Raw genomic sequence first — 19,534 nt, 5'->3', positions numbered from 1 at the left:
TGTCGAATCCTACTCAGCCAAAAAAAGGGGGTACTTATGTATGGCAGAACGGGCCAACCTGGTCTTTCATAATAAAGAGATAGACGGAACTGCTATGAAACGGCTTATTAGCAGATTAATAGATCATTTCGGAATGGGATATACATCCCATATACTGGATCAAATAAAGACTCTGGGCTTCCATCAAGCCACTACTACATCGATTTCTTTAGGAATCGAGGATCTTTTAACAATACCCTCTAAAGGATGGTTAGTCCAAGACGCGGAACAACAGAGTTTTCTTTTGGAGAAACACTATTATTATGGAGCTATACACGCGGTAGAAAAATTACGCCAATCCGTTGAGATATGGTATGCTACAAGTGAATATTTGAAACAAGAAATGAATTCGAATTTTCGAATAACGGATCCTTCTAATCCAGTCTATCTAATGTCTTTTTCAGGAGCCAGAGGAAATGCATCTCAGGTACACCAATTAGTAGGTATGAGAGGGTTAATGGCGGATCCTCAAGGACAAATGATTGATTTACCTATTCAAAGCAATTTACGCGAGGGACTTTCTTTGACAGAATATATAATTTCCTGCTACGGAGCCCGAAAAGGGGTTGTAGATACTGCTGTACGAACAGCGGATGCTGGCTATCTTACACGTAGACTTGTTGAAGTAGTTCAACATATTATTGTGCGTAGAAGAGATTGTGGTACTATCCAAGGTATTTCTGTGAGTCCTCAAAATGGGATGACGGAAAAACTTTTTGTCCAAACACTAATTGGTCGTGTATTAGCAGACGATATATATATTGGTTCACGATGCATTGCTTCTCGAAATCAAGATATTGGAATTGGATTAGTCAATCGATTCATAACTGCCTTTCGAGCACAACCGTTTCGAGCACAACCAATATATATTAGAACCCCCTTTACTTGCCGGAGCACATCTTGGATCTGTCAATTATGTTATGGGCGGAGTCCCACTCATGGGGATCTGGTCGAATTGGGGGAAGCTGTAGGTATTATTGCGGGTCAATCAATTGGGGAGCCGGGGACTCAATTAACATTAAGAACTTTTCATACTGGTGGAGTATTCACAGGGGGTACTGCCGACCTTATACGATCCCCCTCGAATGGAAAAATCCAATTCAATGAGGATTTGGTTCACCCCACACGTACCCGTCATGGGCAGCCTGCTTTTCTATGCTATATAGACTTGCATGTAACTATTCAGAGTCAGGATATTCTACATAGTGTGAATATTCCGTTAAAAAGCTTGATTCTAGTGCAAAATGATCAATATGTAGAATCTGAACAAGTAATTGCGGAGATTCGTGCCGGAACGTCCACTTTGCATTTTAAAGAAAAGGTACAAAAGCATATTTATTCCGAATCAGACGGGGAAATGCACTGGAGTACTGATGTTTACCATGCGCCCGAATATCAATATGGTAATCTTCGTCGATTACCAAAAACAAGCCATTTATGGATATTGTCAGTAAGTATGTGCAGATCCAGTATAGCATCTTTTTCGCTGCACAAGGATCAAGATCAAATGAATACTTATTCTTTTTCTGTTGATGGAAGATATATCTTTGACTTCTCAATGGCTAATGATCAAGTAAGCCATAGACTGTTGGATACTTTTGGTAAAAAAGATAGAGAAATTCTTGATTATTTAACGCCAGATCGAATCGTGTTCAACGGTCATTGGAATTGTTTCTATCCTTCCATTCTTCAAGATAATTCAGATTTGTTGGCGAAAAAGCGAAGAAATAGGCTCGTCGTTCCATTACAATATCATCAAGAACAAGAAAAAGAGCGAATATCCTGTTTGGGTATTTCAATGGAAATACCCTTTATGGGTGTTTTACGTAGAAATACTATTTTTGCTTATTTTGACGATCCACGATACAGAAAAGATAAAAGGGGTTCAGGAATTGTTAAATTTAGATATAGGACCCTGGAGGAAGAATATCGGACCCAAGAGGAAGAGTATAGGACTCGAGAGGAAGAATATCGGACTCGAGAGGAAGACTCAGAAGACGAATATGAGAGCCCAGAGAACAAATATAGGACCCGAGAGGGAGAGGGCGAATATAAAATCCTAGAAGACGAATATAGGACTCTAGAGGACGAATATGAAACCCTAGAAGATGAATATGGGATCCTAGAGGACGAATATAGGACTCTAGAGAAAGACTCAGAGGAAGAATATGGGAGCCTAGAGAACAAATATAGGACTCGAGAGGGAGAGGGCGAATATGAAATCCTAGAGGAAGAATCAGAAGAAGAATATGGGAGCTCTGAAGATGGCTCAGAGAAGGAATATGGGACTTTAGAAGAAGACTCAGAAGAAGACTCAGAGGAAGACTCAGAAGACGAATATGGGAGCCCGGAGGAAGATTCTATCTTAAAAAAAGAGGGTTTTATTGAGCATCGAGGAACAAAAGAATTTAGTCTAAAATACCAAAAAGAAGTAGATCGGTTTTTTTTCATTCTTCAAGAACTGCATATCTTGCCGAGATCCTCATCCCTAAAGGTACTTGACAATAGTATTATTGGAGTCGATACACAACTCACAAAAAATACAAGAAGTCGACTAGGTGGATTGGTCCGAGTGAAGAGAAAAAAAAGCCATACAGAACTCAAAATCTTTTCCGGAGATATTCATTTTCCTGAAGAGGCGGATAAGATATTAGGTGGCAGTTTGATACCACCAGAAAGAGAAAAAAAAGATTCTAAGGAATCAAAAAAAAGGAAAAATTGGGTTTATGTTCAACGGAAAAAATTTCTCAAAAGCAAGGAAAAGTATTTTGTTTCGGTTCGACCTGCAGTCGCATATGAAATGGACGAAGGGATAAATTTAGCAACACTTTTCCCGCAGGATCTCCTGCAAGAAGAGGATAATCTCCAACTTCGACTTGTCAATTTTATTTCTCATGAAAATAGCAAGTTAACTCAAAGAATTTATCACACGAATAGTCAATTCGTTCGAACTTGCTTAGTAGTGAATTGGGAACAAGAAGAAAAAGAGGGAGCTCGTGCTTCTCTTGTTGAGGTAAAAACAAATGATCTAATTCGCGATTTCCTAAGAATTGAGTTAGTCAAGTCTACTATTTTGTATACACGAAGAAGGTATGATAGGACAAGTGTAGGATTGATTCCCAATAATAGGTTAGATCGCAACAATACCAATTCCTTTTATTCCAAGGCGAAGATTCAATCACTTAGCCAACATCAAGAAGTTATTGGCACCTTGTTGAATCGAAATAAAGAATATCCATCTTTGATGATTTTGTTGGCATCCAACTGTTCTCGAATTGGTTTATTCAAGAATTCTAAATATCCCAATGCGGTAAAAGAATCGAATCCTAGAATTCCTATTCGAGATATTTTTGGGCTCTTAGGCGTTATTGTACCTAGTATATCGAATTTTTCTTCATCTTACTATTTATTAACGCATAATCAGATCTTGTTAAAAAAATACTTGTTCCTTGACAATTTGAAACAAACCTTACAAGTACTTCAAGGACTTAAATACTCTTTAATAGACGAAAATAAAAGGATTTCGAATTTTGACAGTAACATCATGTTGGAGCCATTCCATTTGAATTGGCACTTTCTCCATCATGACTCATGGGAAGAGACATTGGCAATAATTCACCTTGGACAATTTATTTGTGAAAATTTATGTCTATTTAAATTACACATAAAAAAATCTGGTCAAATTTTCATTGTTAATATGGACTCCTTTGTTCTAAGAGCAGCTAAGCCTTATTTGGCCACTATAGGAGCAACTGTTCATGGTCATTATGGAAAAATCCTTTACAAAGGAGATAGGTTAGTTACGTTTATATATGAAAAATCGAGATCCAGTGATATAACGCAAGGTCTTCCAAAAGTAGAACAAATCTTCGAAGCGCGTTCAATTGATTCACTATCGCCGAATCTCGAAAGGAGAATTGAGGATTGGAATGAACGTATACCAAGAATTCTTGGGGTTCCCTGGGGATTCTTGATTGGAGCTGAGCTAACCATAGCCCAAAGTCGTATCTCTTTGGTTAATAAGATCCAAAAGGTTTATCGATCCCAAGGGGTACAGATCCATAATAGACATATAGAGATTATTATACGCCAAGTAACATCAAAAGTAAGGGTTTCCGAAGATGGAATGTCTAATGTTTTTTTACCTGGGGAATTAATAGGACTATTGCGAGCGGAACGAGCAGGGCGGGCTTTAGATGAATCGATCTATTATCGGGCAATCTTATTGGGAATAACAAGGGCTTCCCTGAATACCCAAAGTTTCATATCTGAAGCAAGTTTTCAAGAAACTGCTCGAGTTTTAGCAAAAGCTGCCCTACGAGGTCGTATTGATTGGTTGAAAGGTCTGAAAGAAAACGTAGTTCTGGGGGGGATTATACCTGTTGGTACCGGATTCCAAAAATTTGTGCATCGTTCCCCACAAGACAAGAACCTTTATTTAGAAATTCAAAAAAAAAATCTATTCGCGTCGGAAATGAGAGATATTTTGTTTCTCCATACAGAATTAGTTTCTTCTGATTCTGACGTAACAAACAATTTCTATGAAACATCAGAGACCCCGTTTACCCCTATTTATACGATTTAAGTATACATAAAGCAATTTTTTTTACTTTAATTTAAACTATACTTTTGACCTTAGAATGCTAACAGGTCTGATTTTCGATTTTGTACTTAAATTTAAATTGTATTTTAATAAGTAAAAGAAGTCAGTTAATTCATTAAGGCTATGTTTATACCGTGTATCAATGGTCAAGAAGGTTCCATTGGAACAATTATTATTTATTTCAAGCTATTTCGGCTCTTTCTTAATCTTCAAAAAGAAATGAATTCCGTAATGGTAACACGAAAAAAGAAAAAAAAAGGAAGTGTGGAAAAAATGACAAGAAGATATTGGAACATCAATTTGAAAGAGATGATAGAAGCGGGAGTTCATTTTGGTCATGGTATTAAGAAATGGAATCCCAAAATGGCCCCTTACATCTCGGCAAAGCGTAAAGGTACTCATATTACAAATCTTGCTAGAACAGCTCGTTTTTTATCAGAAGCTTGTGATTTAGTTTTTGATGCAGCAAGTCAGGGAAAAAGCTTCTTAATTGTTGGTACCAAAAAAAGAGCAGCGGATTTAGTAGCATCAGCTGCAATAAGGTCTCGTTGTCATTATGTTAATAAAAAGTGGTTCAGCGGTATGTTAACGAATTGGTCGATTACCAAAACTAGACTTTCTCAATTTAGAGACTTAAGAGCAGAAGAAAAAATGGGAAAATTCCACCATCTCCCAAAAAGAGATGCGGCAATCTTAAAGAGAAAATTATCTACCTTGCAAAGATATCTCGGCGGGATCAAATATATGACGAGGTTGCCTGACATTGTGATCGTCCTTGATCAGCAAAAAGAGTATATAGCTCTTCAGGAATGTGCCATTTTGGGGATTCCTACTATTTCTTTAGTCGATACAAATTGTGACCCAGATCTTGCGAATATATCGATTCCTGCCAACGATGACACTATGACTTCAATTCGATTAATTCTTAACAAATTAGTATTTGCAATTTCTGAGGGCCGTTCTCTCTATATAAGAAATCGTTGATTAAGAAGAATAGTGAATTCTTGAGCAACTGCGTAGATTTATAGGATTAATTACTATTCTTTTTTGTTTTGCATAGATAAAAGAAGGGAAATATTGATATATATTAGAGGGTATTGATATATATTATGATCTGATGTGATTTCTTGGTATATTAAATATAAGATTAATACTTCAAGTTGCTGAGTTGAGAAAGAGATGCTTGAATCAAAAGAATTCCTTTTTTGAAGTTCAATTTTTATCAGAGGACAATATGAATATTACACCATGTTCCATTAAAACACTCAAGGGGTTATATGATATATCGGGTGTAGAAGTAGGGCAACACTTCTATTGGCAAATAGGAGGTTTCCAAATTCATGCCCAAGTACTCATCACTTCTTGGGTCGTAATTACTATTTTGCTAGGTTCAGTTATCATAGCTGTTCGGAATCCACAAACCATCCCGACCGATGGTCAGAATTTCTTCGAATATGTCCTTGAGTTTATTCGAGACTTGAGCAAAACTCAGATTGGAGAAGAATATGGTCCCTGGGTTCCCTTTATTGGAACTATGTTCCTTTTTATTTTTGTTTCGAATTGGTCAGGTGCTCTTTTACCTTGGAAAATTATAGAGTTACCCCATGGGGAATTAGCAGCGCCCACGAATGATATAAATACTACTGTTGCTTTAGCTTTACTAACATCAGCGGCATATTTTTATGCGGGTCTTAGCAAAAAAGGATTGAGTTATTTCGAAAAATATATTAAACCAACCCCAATCCTTTTACCTATTAACATCCTAGAAGATTTCACAAAACCATTATCACTTAGTTTTCGACTTTTCGGAAATATATTGGCGGATGAATTAGTCGTTGTTGTTCTTGTTTCTTTAGTCCCCTTAGTAGTCCCTATACCGGTCATGTTTCTTGGATTATTTACAAGCGGTATTCAAGCTCTTATTTTTGCAACGTTAGCCGCAGCCTATATAGGTGAATCCATGGAAGGTCATCATTGAATTAACTAGTTTTTGAAATAGTCTTTCTTTTTTTAGCTTAGCCCAATTCATGCATGATTCCGGATAATCCTCTTAGTTGGAAAACTAAATAGTTCGAAAGGCGTATGAATATACAACCTAGAGTTGTAGGAGAGAGAATAGACTATATTATGGAAGAGGTAAAGTATATATGCATTCAGGGGGGCCAAGTCAGGTTAGATCTATATCTTTAATGCCTATAAGACAGTCATCTTTTGTGTGGCTTTCTAAAGAATGATTTTAGAATCGGATTCAATAGAAAATGAGAAAATAGGCAAACAAAATAGAAGAAACAAATGTATATGGGATTTTTTTTATTCCTAAGTTAGATTCATTATCTAATCCGATATATAGAATTCCCTTCTATATGGAACTGGATTCCATATCTAGTTCTATTGCAGCATATTGTTATCAATTGTATATCTTGATTTGATTCCTATTGGATTTGGATTAGTTCGATTTCAATAGGGGTTCTTCCTGTATTTCGTCTTTTATTATGTTAGATGAAGGGGAAAAAATGGGAACTCAAAGATATCGAAGAGTAAAAAAAAGGATGGAATAAAAGAGTGATTGGTTGAAAAGAAAGAGAAATAGAATAATGAGAATCATATGGATTTACACAAACCTCTAATGATTAGAAACTAAAAACGAGATCTCGAAGTAATTCGAACGATTTCGATTATCATTTATTTGTACTTATTAGTTACTTCTACCCGATAGAGCTTAGAAGTTGGAAGTAATAATTTCTTGGTTGATTGTATCCTTAACCATTTTTTTTTTGACACGAGGAACTCATCATGAATCCACTAATTGCTGCTGCTTCCGTTATTGCTGCTGGATTGGCCGTAGGGCTTGCTTCTATTGGGCCCGGAGTGGTCAAGGTACTGCTGCAGGACAAGCTGTAGAAGGTATTGCGAGACAGCCAGAAGCAGAAGGTAAAATAAGAGGTACTTTATTGCTTAGTCTAGCTTTTATGGAAGCTTTAACAATTTATGGACTGGTTGTGCACCTAGCGCTTTATTTGCGAACCCTTTTGTTTAATCCTAAAAAAGAAAATGAGCCCTTTAGATTAGATACTTTTTTCTTTTTTTAGTACATTGGCATTTGCTTATGTAATTCTAAGTATATCAATACTTTACTTTACTCCTATTTATTATATTATTTCTTTTTTATATTATTCCGGAAATTTTGTATTTATCGGGACAGACAATACCCTAGGAACCCCAAGAAGGGCTGATTTGAGCATGATCAATTTAGAGGATATGCTCGCCCTCTTCCTTCCCGTCCTTAGTTTAGGACAGTGGAAAGTATTTTTCCTTTTATTTTAGGAATTTTGGGAACATTTCAACAAAGGAGATCTTTCACAGGTCAAACGAGACCTAAGACTTAATCTAAAAGAAATTATTAGATTGAATCTATTTGCATTAAAAAAACCGATCAAAAAAGGACGAGCGAAGTAAGTAATCGAAAAACTTTCTTCTTTGTTCGTCCTATCTATAAGAGGAGAGCATATGAAAAATGTAACCCATTCTTTTGTTTTTTTAGCTCACTGGCCATTCGCTGGGAGTTTCGGGCTTAATACCGATATTTTAGCAACAAATCTAATAAATCTAACTGTAGTGGTTGGTGTATTGATTTTTTTTGGAAAGGGAGTGTGTGCGAGTTGTCTATTTCAAGAATAGATTGGATCTATCCGGCTGCACTTTAGAATATTTTTAGTATTTTTTTTGATAAATAAGAAAAGGTGCACGATCTCGACGAATTACTTCTGAATAACTTCAGAAATCATATGGAAGAACCATAGCATTTCGCGATTCATTGGTAAATTTACTTTGATTCTCTATAGACCAATAATGTGAGACCATTAACACGGTTAAAGCTAAACTGCTTGAAGTCCGGGCAAAAAGGGGTACTCTTTCTACAACTACATTAGTATTAGTCTCGAAATGCTTTAAACGGGAAATAGCTAGTGTAGAATTTATCTGATATAGAACACTCATATCGATAAAATAGTTTGAACTATTTACTAGAAGGGCACGCAGCCCTTTTTCCAATGCCAAATCGACGACCTATGTATAAAAAAAAGAGAAATTTTTTGGATTTGAAGAAAAAATAAAAGGAATTCTATCAATTTTTATTTTCCATTTATTTAGTTAGTTTTTCTTAATGAAATTGAAATTATTAACTAACAGAGCAAACACAAATAAAGAAACAACTTTGCTGACCATGATAGATTTTTATCTAGTTGGAAGAGTCCTCTTAATATTCATCTAGTCTTATATAAGTTTGGGTATATAGAAATACAAACAGAAAAGAGAGGATAGAGGATAGGCTCATTACATAAAAAAAAGATATGGAAATAGCCATAATACATAACAAAAAAGAAAAAAAGGAGCGGGAGAGCCAAATGAATCGAAAGATTCATGTTTGGTTCGGGAAGAGATCATAAAAATTGTAAACTTAATAGCAAGATAATCTACTTTCATTAAAAGATTTATTAGATAATCGAAAACAGAGGATTTTAAGTACTATTCGAAATTCGGAAGAATTGCGTAAAGGGACCCTTGAACAACTCGAAAAAGCTCGTATTCGATTACAGAAAGTCGAACTGGAAGCAGATGAGTATCGAATGAATGGATACTCTGAAATAGAACGAGAAAAAGAAAATTTGATTAATGCTACTTCTATTAGTTTGGAACAATTAGAAAAGTCTAAAAACGAAACCCTTTATTTTGAAAAACAAAGGGCGATGAATCAGGTCCGACAACGGGTTTTCCAACAAGCTGTACAAGGAGCTCTAGGAACTCTGAATAGTTGTTTGAATACCGAGTTACATTTCCGTACGATTCGTGCTAATATTGGCATTCTCGGGGCCATAGAATGGAAGAGATAATTCAATTTATTAGGTTTTGAACTTCTACTTTTGTTTAGAATTTAGGCATTATTTTTCCCTTGCTTCCAAAAAAAAAAAAATTAAAGAAACACTAATGGCAACCCTTCGAGTCGACGAAATTAATAAAATTCTCCGCGAACGTATTGAACAATATAATAGGAAAGTAGGGATTGAGAATATCGGTCGCGTAGTGCAAGTGGGGGATGGGATTGCTCGTATTATAGGTCTTGGTGAAATAATGTCAGGTGAATTAGTCGAATTTGCAGAAGGGACGAGAGGTATTGCTCTGAATTTGGAATCTAAAAATGTTGGGATTGTATTAATGGGCGATGGGTTGATGATACAAGAGGGAAGTTTTGTAAAAGCAACAGGAAGAATTGCTCAGATACCCGTGAGCGAGGCTTACTTGGGTCGTGTTATAAATGCTCTCGCTAAACCTATTGATGGGAGAGGCGAAATTGTCGCTTCAGAATCTCGCTTAATTGAATCTCCTGCTCCGGGTATAATTTCTAGGCGTTCCGTATATGAACCCCTTCAAACAGGGCTTATTGCTATCGATTCGATGATCCCCATAGGGCGCGGTCAGCGAGAGTTAATTATTGGGGACAGACAGACTGGCAAAACAGCAGTAGCCACAGATACAATTCTCAATCAAAAAGGTCAAGATGTAATATGTGTTTATGTAGCTATCGGTCAAAGAGCATCCTCCGTGGCTCAAGTAGTAACTACTTTCCACGAAGAGGGGGCCATGGAATACACTATTGTAGTAGCTGAAATGGCGGATTCACCCGCTACATTACAATATCTCGCTCCTTATACGGGAGCAGCCCTGGCTGAGTATTTTATGTACCGCGAACGGCATACCTTAATAATTTATGATGATCTCTCCAAACAGGCACAAGCTTATCGCCAAATGTCCCTTCTATTAAGAAGACCTCCCGGCCGCGAAGCTTATCCAGGGGATGTTTTTTATTTGCATTCACGCCTTTTAGAAAGAGCCGCTAAATTAAATTCTCTTTTAGGCGAAGGGAGTATGACCGCTTTACCAATAGTGGAGACTCAATCTGGAGACGTTTCCGCCTATATTCCTACTAATGTAATTTCAATTACAGATGGACAAATATTCTTATCCGCGGATCTATTCAATGCCGGAATTCGACCTGCTATTAATGTGGGTATTTCAGTTTCCAGAGTAGGATCCGCAGCTCAAATTAAAGCCATGAAACAAGTAGCTGGCAAATCAAAATTGGAACTAGCTCAATTCGCAGAATTACAAGCCTTTGCACAATTCGCCTCCGCTCTGGATAAAACAAGTCAGAATCAATTGGCAAGGGGTCGACGATTACGGGAATTGCTTAAACAATCCCAATCAAACCCTCTCCCAGTGGAAGAGCAGGTAGCTACTATTTATACCGGAACGAGAGGATATCTTGATTCGTTAGAAATTGAACAGGTAAAGAAATTTCTGGATGAGTTACGTAAACACCTAAAAGATACTAAACCTCAATTCCAAGAAATTATATCTTCTAGTAAGACATTCACCGAGCAAGCAGAAACCCTTTTGAAGGAAGCTATTCAGGAACAGCTTGAACGGTTTTCCCTTCAGGAACAAACATAAATATAGCATGTCTACTCTTATTAGTATAACTCGTGTTAGTAGAAGAGGAATCAAAGATTTTTCATTTGAATCATGCAAAATTTTTTTTCGTTTTTAGTATAGTTATTTAAAGAATAGATAGAAAAAAGATTGCGTCCAATAGGATTTGAACCTATACCAAAGGTTTAGAAGACCTCTGTCCTATCCATTAGACAATGGACGCTTCTCTTTCTTATTTTATTCTTTCTTTTTTATATTTCAGAGAAATAATAAAAAACTGTTAGACCGAAACTCTTTTAGGAAAGAAAAACAAATCCATATACCATATACAAATGGATGATACATATATCATAAAGAAGGAATATGGAGCAGGTAGTCAGTATCGAACCCGTAACCCCAAGGTTATGAGCTTTGTGAGCTACCAAACTGCTCCACCTTCTTAGCGGGAAACTAGTGGGTTGGATAGGCCCCTCTACCATATCTATACAAATAGAATAGTCCATTTATACAGAATGGTAAAGAGGGCTCTTCTACGATCATCAATTCGAGAAAACCATACAAATATGAAAGAAAGGGTATTTTATCCTTACCAACTGGATCTTGTTGCACCCGGTAACAAACATGCATAAACCATTTCTCGAAGTATGTGTCCGGATAGCCCAAAGTCTCGATAGTTAGCTCTAGGTCTTCCGGTTAAAAAACAACGTCGATGAAGGCGTGTAGGTGCACTATTACGTGGTAGGGATTGCAATTTTTCTTGCATTTTTGTTTTTTCGCTCAAACTCAAAGGGGAAACTTTGCTTCTTATCTTTTTTTTTGAGGATCGACGAATCAAATGATATTTTTGTTCTAATTTCTGCCGCTTCTTCTCCCTCTGAATCAAACTTTTTTTTGCCATAATGTGCCGTTCCTATTATTACCAAGTATATGGTTCTAATCCTAGATAGAAAAATAAATAGCAAAAATCTAAAAAGGCGGATCCTCCCTCTCCATCAAGAGTAATGAACTGGGTTCTGATACAGTACAAAAAAAAATAACTAAATTAACCAAACTTGCCTGATGTTGAGGCAATCAAGAAAGCTGCATAAGTGAATATATAACCCACGGAAAAGTGGGCTAATCCGACCAATCTTGCTTGCACAATGGAAAGAGCCACGGGCTTATCTCTCCAGCGAATTAAATTAGCCAAAGGTGTCCGTTCATGAGCCCATGCTAAAGTCTCAATTAATTCCTGCCAATATCCACGCCAGGAAATTAAGAACATAAATCCTGTAGCCCAAACAAGATGTCCAAATAAGAACATCCAAGCCCATACTGATAAACTATTCATCCCAAAAGGATTATATCCATTAATAAGTTGTGAAGAGTTTAACCATAGGTAATCTCTTAACCATCCCATCAAATAAGTGGAGGATTCATTAAATTGTGAAACGTTGCCCTGCCATAATGTAATGTGTTTCCAATGCCAATAAAAAGTAACCCATCCAATGGTATTTAACATCCAGAAAACTGCCAAATAAAACGCGTCCCAAGCAGAAATATCACAAGTACCGCCGCGCCCTGGGCCGTCGCAAGGAAAACTATACCCGAAATCCTTTTTATCCGGCATTAATTTGGAACCGCGTGCATCTAAAGCACCCTTTACTAAAATCAATGTAGTTGTATGCAAACCTAGAGCAATAGCATGATGAACCAAGAAATCCCCAGGTCCTATTGTTAAGAAAAGCGAATTACTATTCTCATTAACAGCATTCAACCATCCGGGCAACCATATGTTTCGACCTGCATTGAAAGCGGGGCCATTCGTTGAAGATAAGAGTATATCGAACCCATATGTCGTCTTACCATGAGCAGATTGTATCCATTGGGCAAATATAGGTTCAATCAAGATTTGCTTTTCTGGAGTACCAAAAGCAAGCATAACGTCGTTATGAACATAAAGGCCCAAGGTATGGAATCCTAGGAAGAGGCTAGCCCAACTTAAATGAGATATGATAGCTTCCTTATGGTCTAACATTCTTGCCAATACATTATCTTCATTCTGTTCCGGATTGTAATCCCTAATGAAAAAAATAGCTCCATGAGCAAAAGCCCCTGTCATGATGAACCCTGCAATGTATTGGTGATGAGTATATAAAGCAGCTTGAGTAGTAAAGTCTTGTGCTATGAATGCATAAGCAGGTAAAGAGTACATATGTTGAGCTACTAAGGAAGTAATAACCCCTAAGGAAGCTAGAGCAAGGCCTAATTGAAAATGAATCGAATTATTGATTGTATCATAAAGGCCTTTATGCCCACGTCCTAATCGACCCCCCGGAGGAGTATGTGCTTCTAAAAGATCTTTGATACTGTGCCCAATTCCGAAGTTAGTTCGATACATATGACCGGCAATGAGAAAAATAAATGCAATAGCTAAATGATGATGAGCAATATCGGTCAGCCACAAACTTTGTGTTTGTGGATGGAATCCCCCAAGAAGGGTCAGAATGGCAGTTCCCGCTCCTTGAGTGGTACCAAATAAATGATTACTCGAATCAGGATTTTGGGCATAAAGATTCCACTGACCCGTCAGAAGGGGACCCAACCCCTGGGGATAGGGTAATACATCTAAGAAATTATTCCATCGAACGTACTCCCCCCTGGATCCGGGAATAGCAACATGAACTAAATGTCCTGTCCAAGCCAAAGAACTTACTCCGAAAAGTCCTGACAAATGATGATTCAGACGAGATTCGGCGTTTTTGAACCACGAAAGGCTTGGCTTCCATTTGGGTTGTAGATGTAACCAACCCCCTATTAAGGATAGCGTAGAAAGAAATAATAGAAAAAGAGCTCCAGTATAAAGATCTTCATTGGTGCGCAATCCAATTGTATACCACCACTGATAAACCCCAGAATAAGCGATATTCACTGGACCGGCAGCACCTCCTCGAGTAAAGGCTTCCACAGCGGGTTGCCCAAAATGAGGATCCCAAATGGCATGAGCAATAGGTCTTACGTGTAAAGGATCCTGTATCCATGATTCAAAATTTCCTTGCCAAGCTACATGAAACAGATTTCCGGACGTCCATAGAAAGATTATTGCTAACTGCCCAAAGTGAGAAGCAAAAATGTTCTGATAAAGACGTTCCTCAGTAATATCATCATGACTTTCGAAATCATGTGCGGTAGCAATACCAAACCAAATACGACGAGTAGTGGGGTCCTGAGCTAAGCCTTGGCTAAACCTGGGAAATCTTAATTCCATAATGCCTTTCAAATCCTCCTAGCCACTATCCTACTGCAATAATTCTCGCTAAGAAGAATGCCCATGTTGTGGCAATTCCACCCAGAAGGTAATGGGTTACTCCTACAGCACGTCCTTGTATAATGCTCAAGGCTCTAGGCTGAGTAGCAGGAGCAACTTTTAATTTGTTATGAGCCCAAACGATAGATTCAATGAGTTCTTGCCAATAACCACGGCCGCTGAATAAAAACATTAAACTGAAAGCCCAGACAAAATGAGCGCCTAAGAAAAAAAGACCATATGCAGATAATGAAGAACCATAAGACTGAATTACTTGGGATGCCTGTGCCCACAAGAAATCTCGAAGCCAACCATTAATCGTAATGGAACTCTGCGCAAAGTTTCCCCCTGTGATATGAGTTACTATCCCTTGATCACTTATAGTACCCCAAACATCCGACTGCATTTTCCAACTGAAATGGAAAATGACTACCGAAATAGAATTGTACATCCAGAATAGACCTAAGAAAACATGATCCCAGGCGGATACTTGACATGTTCCCCCTCGCCCAGGTCCGTCGCAAGGGAAGCGAAAGCCAAGATTTGCTTTATCAGGTATCAGACGGGAACTGCGAGCAAATAAAACACCTTTCAAAAGTATTAATACAGTCACATGGATGGTAAATGCGTGAATGTGATGGACTAAAAAATCTGCGGTTCCTAATGGAATAGGTAACAAAGCTACTTTGCCGCCTATAGCTACTAACTCGCCGCCTCCCCACGTTAAGCTGGTACTTGTTGTTGCACCAGGAGCTGTTACGCCAGGCGCGCCAGCATGGATATTTTGTATCCATTGAGCAAAGATGGGTTGTAATTGTATGGCGGTATCCGAAAACATATCTTGGGGACGGCCTAAAGCACTCATGGTATCATTATGAATGTACAAGCCAAAACTGTGAAAACCCAGAAATATACATACCCAGTTAAGGTGGGATATGATTGCATCGCGGTGTCTAAGGACGCGATCTAATAGATCGTTGTATCGAGTAGTTGGATCATAGTCTCTTACCATAAAAATGGCTGCATGTGCAGCAGCACCAACTATTAGAAATCCGCCAATCCACATGTGGTGTGTGAACAAGGAAAGTTGTGTACCGTAGTCAGTAGCTAGGTATGGATAGGGGGGCATAGAGTACATATGATGAGCTACAACAATAGTTGTAGAGCCTAGCATAGCTAGGTTAAGAGATAATTGAGCATGCCATGACGTTGTTAGGATTTCATAGAGACCTTTATGGCCTTGTCCTGTAAATGGGCCCTTATGAGCCTCCAAAATATCTTTAAGTCCATGACCAATACCCCAATTGGTCCTATACATATGACCAGCGATCAGGAAAAGAATAGCAATAGCTAAATGATGGTGTGCAATATCGCTCAACCATAGACCACCGGTTATTGGATCTAGTCCTCCGCGAAAACTAAGAAATTCCGCATATTTGGACCAATTCAAGGTGAAAAAAGGGGTTGCTCCTTCGGCAAAACTAGGATAAAGTTGAGCCAAAAGGTCGCGATTCAAGATAAATTCATGAGGAAGTGGTATCTCTTTAGGATCAACCCCAGCGTCGAGAAATTGGTTAATCGGTAAAGATACATGGATTTGGTGTCCCGCCCAAGAAAGAGACCCAAGTCCTAATAATCCCGCTAAGTGGTGATTCAACATGGATTCTACATCTTGGAACCAGGCCAATTTGGGAGCGGCTTTGTGATAATGGAACCAACCGGCAAAAAGCATTAACGATGCAAAAATCAATGCACCAATTGCGGTACAATAGAGTTGTAATTCACTAGTTATTCCGGATGCTCGCCAAATCTGAAAAAAACCAGAGGTTATTTGGATTCCTCGGAAACCCCCGCCTACATCACCATTCAAAATTTCTTGTCCTACTATTGGCCAAACTACCTGAGCACTGGGTCCAATGTGAGTAGGATCGCTTAGCCATGCTTCATAATTGGAAAAACGGGCACCGTGGAAGTACATGCCACTCAACCAAAGAAAGATAATGGAGAGTTGGCCGAAATGAGCACTAAAGACTTTTCGGGAGATCTCCTCCAAATCACCGGTATGACTATCGAAATCGTGAGCATCAGCATGTAGGTTCCAGATCCAAGTGGTAGTATCGGGGCCCTTAGCTATTGTTCTTGAGAAATGCCCGGGTCTGGCCCATTCCTCAAAAGATGTTTTTATAGGATCCCTATCCACAGCAATTTTAACTTCTGGTTCCGACGAACGAATAATCATTAAGTCCTCCTCTTTCCGGACAAGACATACAAAGAGACCCGCCAACTGTCTTTTTATTGAATCTTTTAAAGATAGATATTATGATTAGTCCTTTTCTTTACTATCTACCGTCCTTCTATTTTTTTTTTTTAGTTATTCACTGGAGCAATTATATATTGAAGTCAATCCGAGGCAAGTGTTCGGATCTATTATGACATAAGGATTAGGTGCCTAACGGACATTGGTTATTCTGGAAAATTATTTCCCGACATAACAAAAAAATCTTTTTTTACGTTTTAATTTAAGAAGCTGGTGTATTTTTTTTCTGAGGGTATAAGCCCCTATCTACATCTACTTTCCTTGAGTGAGCATAATATAGATTTTTTGATTCGATTCAAAATTCCAAGATAACTCATTAGAATTATTAATAAGACCGTCCTGATATATTAGGTAGGAATATTTAGATTGCCGATTTTTATGTACTTTATTACTTCTGTTCCAGAGCCTATCCCTATTGTTTATCCTTATGAAATATGATATAAAATTGAAGGTAGAAGAAAGGGATATAATGAAATTCTTGATTTGATTTTCAACCAAACCACCCTTTTTATGAAAATGGAGAGTGGTCTTATTCAAATTCAAAGCGCTTCGTAATCTTTAACCAGTTCTGTGCTTCAATATAATTTCCTGGAGTAAGCGCTATAGCTTGTTTCCAATACTCAGCAGCTTGATCAAACCAAGCTTCCGCAATTTCCGAATCGCCCTGTAGAATGGCCTGTTCTCCTCGGTTGGAATAGGCAGTTCCTTTCCCTAGAACCGTACTTGAGAGTTTCCTACCTCATACGGCTCAGAAATTGCTATCTTAATTTCCCCTATCTTAACTGAATTCGATTTCTCAAAAATCAATCCAATTTCTTCTTGGGTTAAGCAGAAGAAGTTAATTACCTAAGTTTCAAACCCTAATTTTGATCAATAATCAGTTTGATCTTTTCTCCCACCTTCAGAAGAATGAAGCATAGATAGACCTATATCCTTCGTTCGAATTTTCTGAAAGGTAACTATCTCGGTTTCGTTTCTTTCATATATGAAATTTCTATAGAATCCTGGAAAAAGACCTTTTTCCATAAGAAAGAAAAAAGAACTTACTATCTTTGGGATCTGATACTACACCGCTGCTTAATCCCTTAGTGGATCGGCTTTATTACATAAGCGGATTCCTAAATTTTGTCCCATATCGTGGTATAATGAAGCAGTTTTTTTTAGTTGTATCGACCCAGTCGCTCACTAATTGATCTTTACGGTGTTTTCTCTATCAATTTCAGCTTTATCCATAGAATAGTAGTATAGGCTCTACTTTCTTCCTATTTTGATTCTCGTGAAGTGTCCTTCCTTCCTACAGCTGATAGGGTAAAATCGTTGTTTTGACGATCCCTATGTAGAAAGCCCTCTTTTCTAGTATTCACTAGAAAATTTCCTCCTTTCTTTTTTTTCTTCTTTCTATAGTGGAGATAGTCGCACGTAATGACAGATCACGGCCATATTATTAAAAGCTTGCGGTAAGAAGGGGTTTCGTTCTAGCGCCCGGAAATAATATTCCAAAGCCTTTGTATGCTCTCCATTGCTTGTGTGTATAAGGCCTATGTTATATAGTATATAACTTCGATCATAGGGATCAATTTTCTAGTCGCGTAGCTTCATAATAATTCTGCAAAGCTTCCGCATAATTTCCTTCGGATTGAGCCAACATCCGTTACGGTCGTTCATTCTATTCAAAAAATCTCCGTTCCAAAACCGTACATGAGGTTTTCATCTCATACGGCTTCTCCCTTCTATACATAGTACTAAGCGAAAAATCTATAGAATAAAAATCGAATTAGTCCCATCTCATTATGGACCGAAGGGGGCTGGTATTTTTCCAAGAAATCTCTAGCCAACCTTCCCCAAGAGGTTTTTCTTAACACCAATGAATTATATTAATGCTAGAGGAAAACGATAGCTCAAGAATTTCTTTGTCTCACAACGCCTCCTATTTAGAGGAATTAGCAACTTCAACGACCTTGATGGTTATAAGGGTATCCAAAGTACAAACCTGATGGTTGTTTGTTATCCCAACCATTTTCCAACCCTGATACCAATCAGGAAAGGGCTAATTTCTAACCAAAGTTTTTCTCTTGTTGATTCCATATTTCGTGGTGTAGTGCTTTTCTCCCCTATGCTGCCTATTGGTACTAGTAGAGTCGGATTGCCCTGTAATACAGAACCTATCCTGTAGGTGTAACCTTTCGCTCAATACTCAAATCTACAATTGAAGCATCTGAGGCCACATCAATCGAGGATACACGACAGAAGGAATTGTTAGTTCACCTCACCTTCCCCAAGCGCGGGTTTCCTTTACTAATTTTGTTCTCTCTATGCGAACCCTCTCTCTTTCTCGTAAGAATGAGATATAGGTAGGGCTAAAAAAAAAAAGAGTCAAATCGCACCATCTCTATAATAAGTAAATGCCCTTTTTTCCCCGGAGGTTGTCGGAATTATTTGCAATAAAATATTGGCTACAATCGAGGAGGTCTTATCAATGAAATTTCCATTTATACGGGATCTAGGCATAATTCCCAACCCATTCTATATAGAATTCTTTTCATTCTATCACAAAATAACATAAAAACAAAACATTCGATTCTTATAAATCGATCCATATGCTCTAAATGGATAAGAGAGATATGGATTTTCCGCTCAGCTCAAATTGTCTCCTTTTCCTTCTGTTTGGACAAGAAGAGAAGAGATATGAAATATTTGACTAAGACTGGATTTCATTCCACTTTCCTATTTCTCAACAACAACTTCCCTCATCAGCTATTTCGCGTTTTCAAAGTCATTAATTGCCCCATACCCCTTTTATATT

At 37.9% G+C, this 19,534-nt stretch overlaps 4 protein-coding genes, 1 non-coding gene and 1 pseudogene across 6 annotated transcripts; 3 read left to right on the top strand and 3 right to left on the bottom strand.

Moving 5' to 3' along the window:
• Positions 1-13: 13 nt before the first annotated feature.
• On the top strand, positions 14-9,013 carry LOC118475062 (DNA-directed RNA polymerase subunit beta''). The gene has a single exon (XM_035963821.1). It carries the CDS (start codon positions 41-43, stop codon positions 4,622-4,624), a length of 4,584 nt encoding a protein of 1,527 aa, XP_035819714.1. The 5' UTR covers positions 14-40; the 3' UTR covers positions 4,625-9,013.
• Positions 5,766-9,611, top strand: LOC118475065 (ATP synthase subunit a, chloroplastic). Its single transcript, XM_035963824.1, has 2 exons — positions 5,766-8,294; positions 9,125-9,611. The coding sequence occupies exon 1, from the start codon at positions 5,877-5,879 to the stop codon at positions 6,618-6,620; it is 744 nt and encodes a 247-aa protein (XP_035819717.1). The 5' UTR covers positions 5,766-5,876; the 3' UTR covers positions 6,621-8,294; positions 9,125-9,611.
• On the top strand, positions 8,294-19,101 carry LOC118475064 (ATP synthase subunit alpha, chloroplastic). The gene has a single exon (XM_035963823.1). The coding sequence runs from the start codon at positions 9,626-9,628 to the stop codon at positions 11,147-11,149; it is 1,524 nt and encodes a 507-aa protein (XP_035819716.1). The 5' UTR covers positions 8,294-9,625; the 3' UTR covers positions 11,150-19,101.
• LOC118475063 (photosystem I P700 chlorophyll a apoprotein A2) lies at positions 11,240-14,402 on the bottom strand. The gene has a single exon (XM_035963822.1). It carries the CDS (start codon positions 14,373-14,375, stop codon positions 12,171-12,173), a length of 2,205 nt encoding a protein of 734 aa, XP_035819715.1. The 5' UTR covers positions 14,376-14,402; the 3' UTR covers positions 11,240-12,170.
• TRNAR-UCU (transfer RNA arginine (anticodon UCU)) lies at positions 11,280-11,351 on the bottom strand. Its single transcript has one exon. It is a non-coding gene; the product is annotated as a tRNA-Arg (tRNA).
• LOC118475066 (photosystem I assembly protein Ycf3-like) lies at positions 14,779-19,265 on the bottom strand (annotated as a pseudogene). The gene is made up of 3 exons (XR_004854572.1): positions 19,116-19,265; positions 18,153-18,381; positions 14,779-17,421 (listed from the first exon to the last, which is right to left on the bottom strand). The product of XR_004854572.1 is annotated as a photosystem I assembly protein Ycf3-like (transcript).
• Between the last annotated feature and the right edge of the window lie 269 nt (positions 19,266-19,534).

The sequence above is a fragment of the Zea mays genome, unplaced genomic scaffold, assembly GCF_902167145.1.
Source record: "Zea mays cultivar B73 unplaced genomic scaffold, Zm-B73-REFERENCE-NAM-5.0 scaffold_399, whole genome shotgun sequence".
NCBI classification, from domain to species: domain Eukaryota; kingdom Viridiplantae; phylum Streptophyta; class Magnoliopsida; order Poales; family Poaceae; genus Zea; species Zea mays.
The sequence above is the reverse complement of the archived record's forward strand: the minus strand, read 5'-3'. Positions and strand labels throughout refer to the sequence as shown.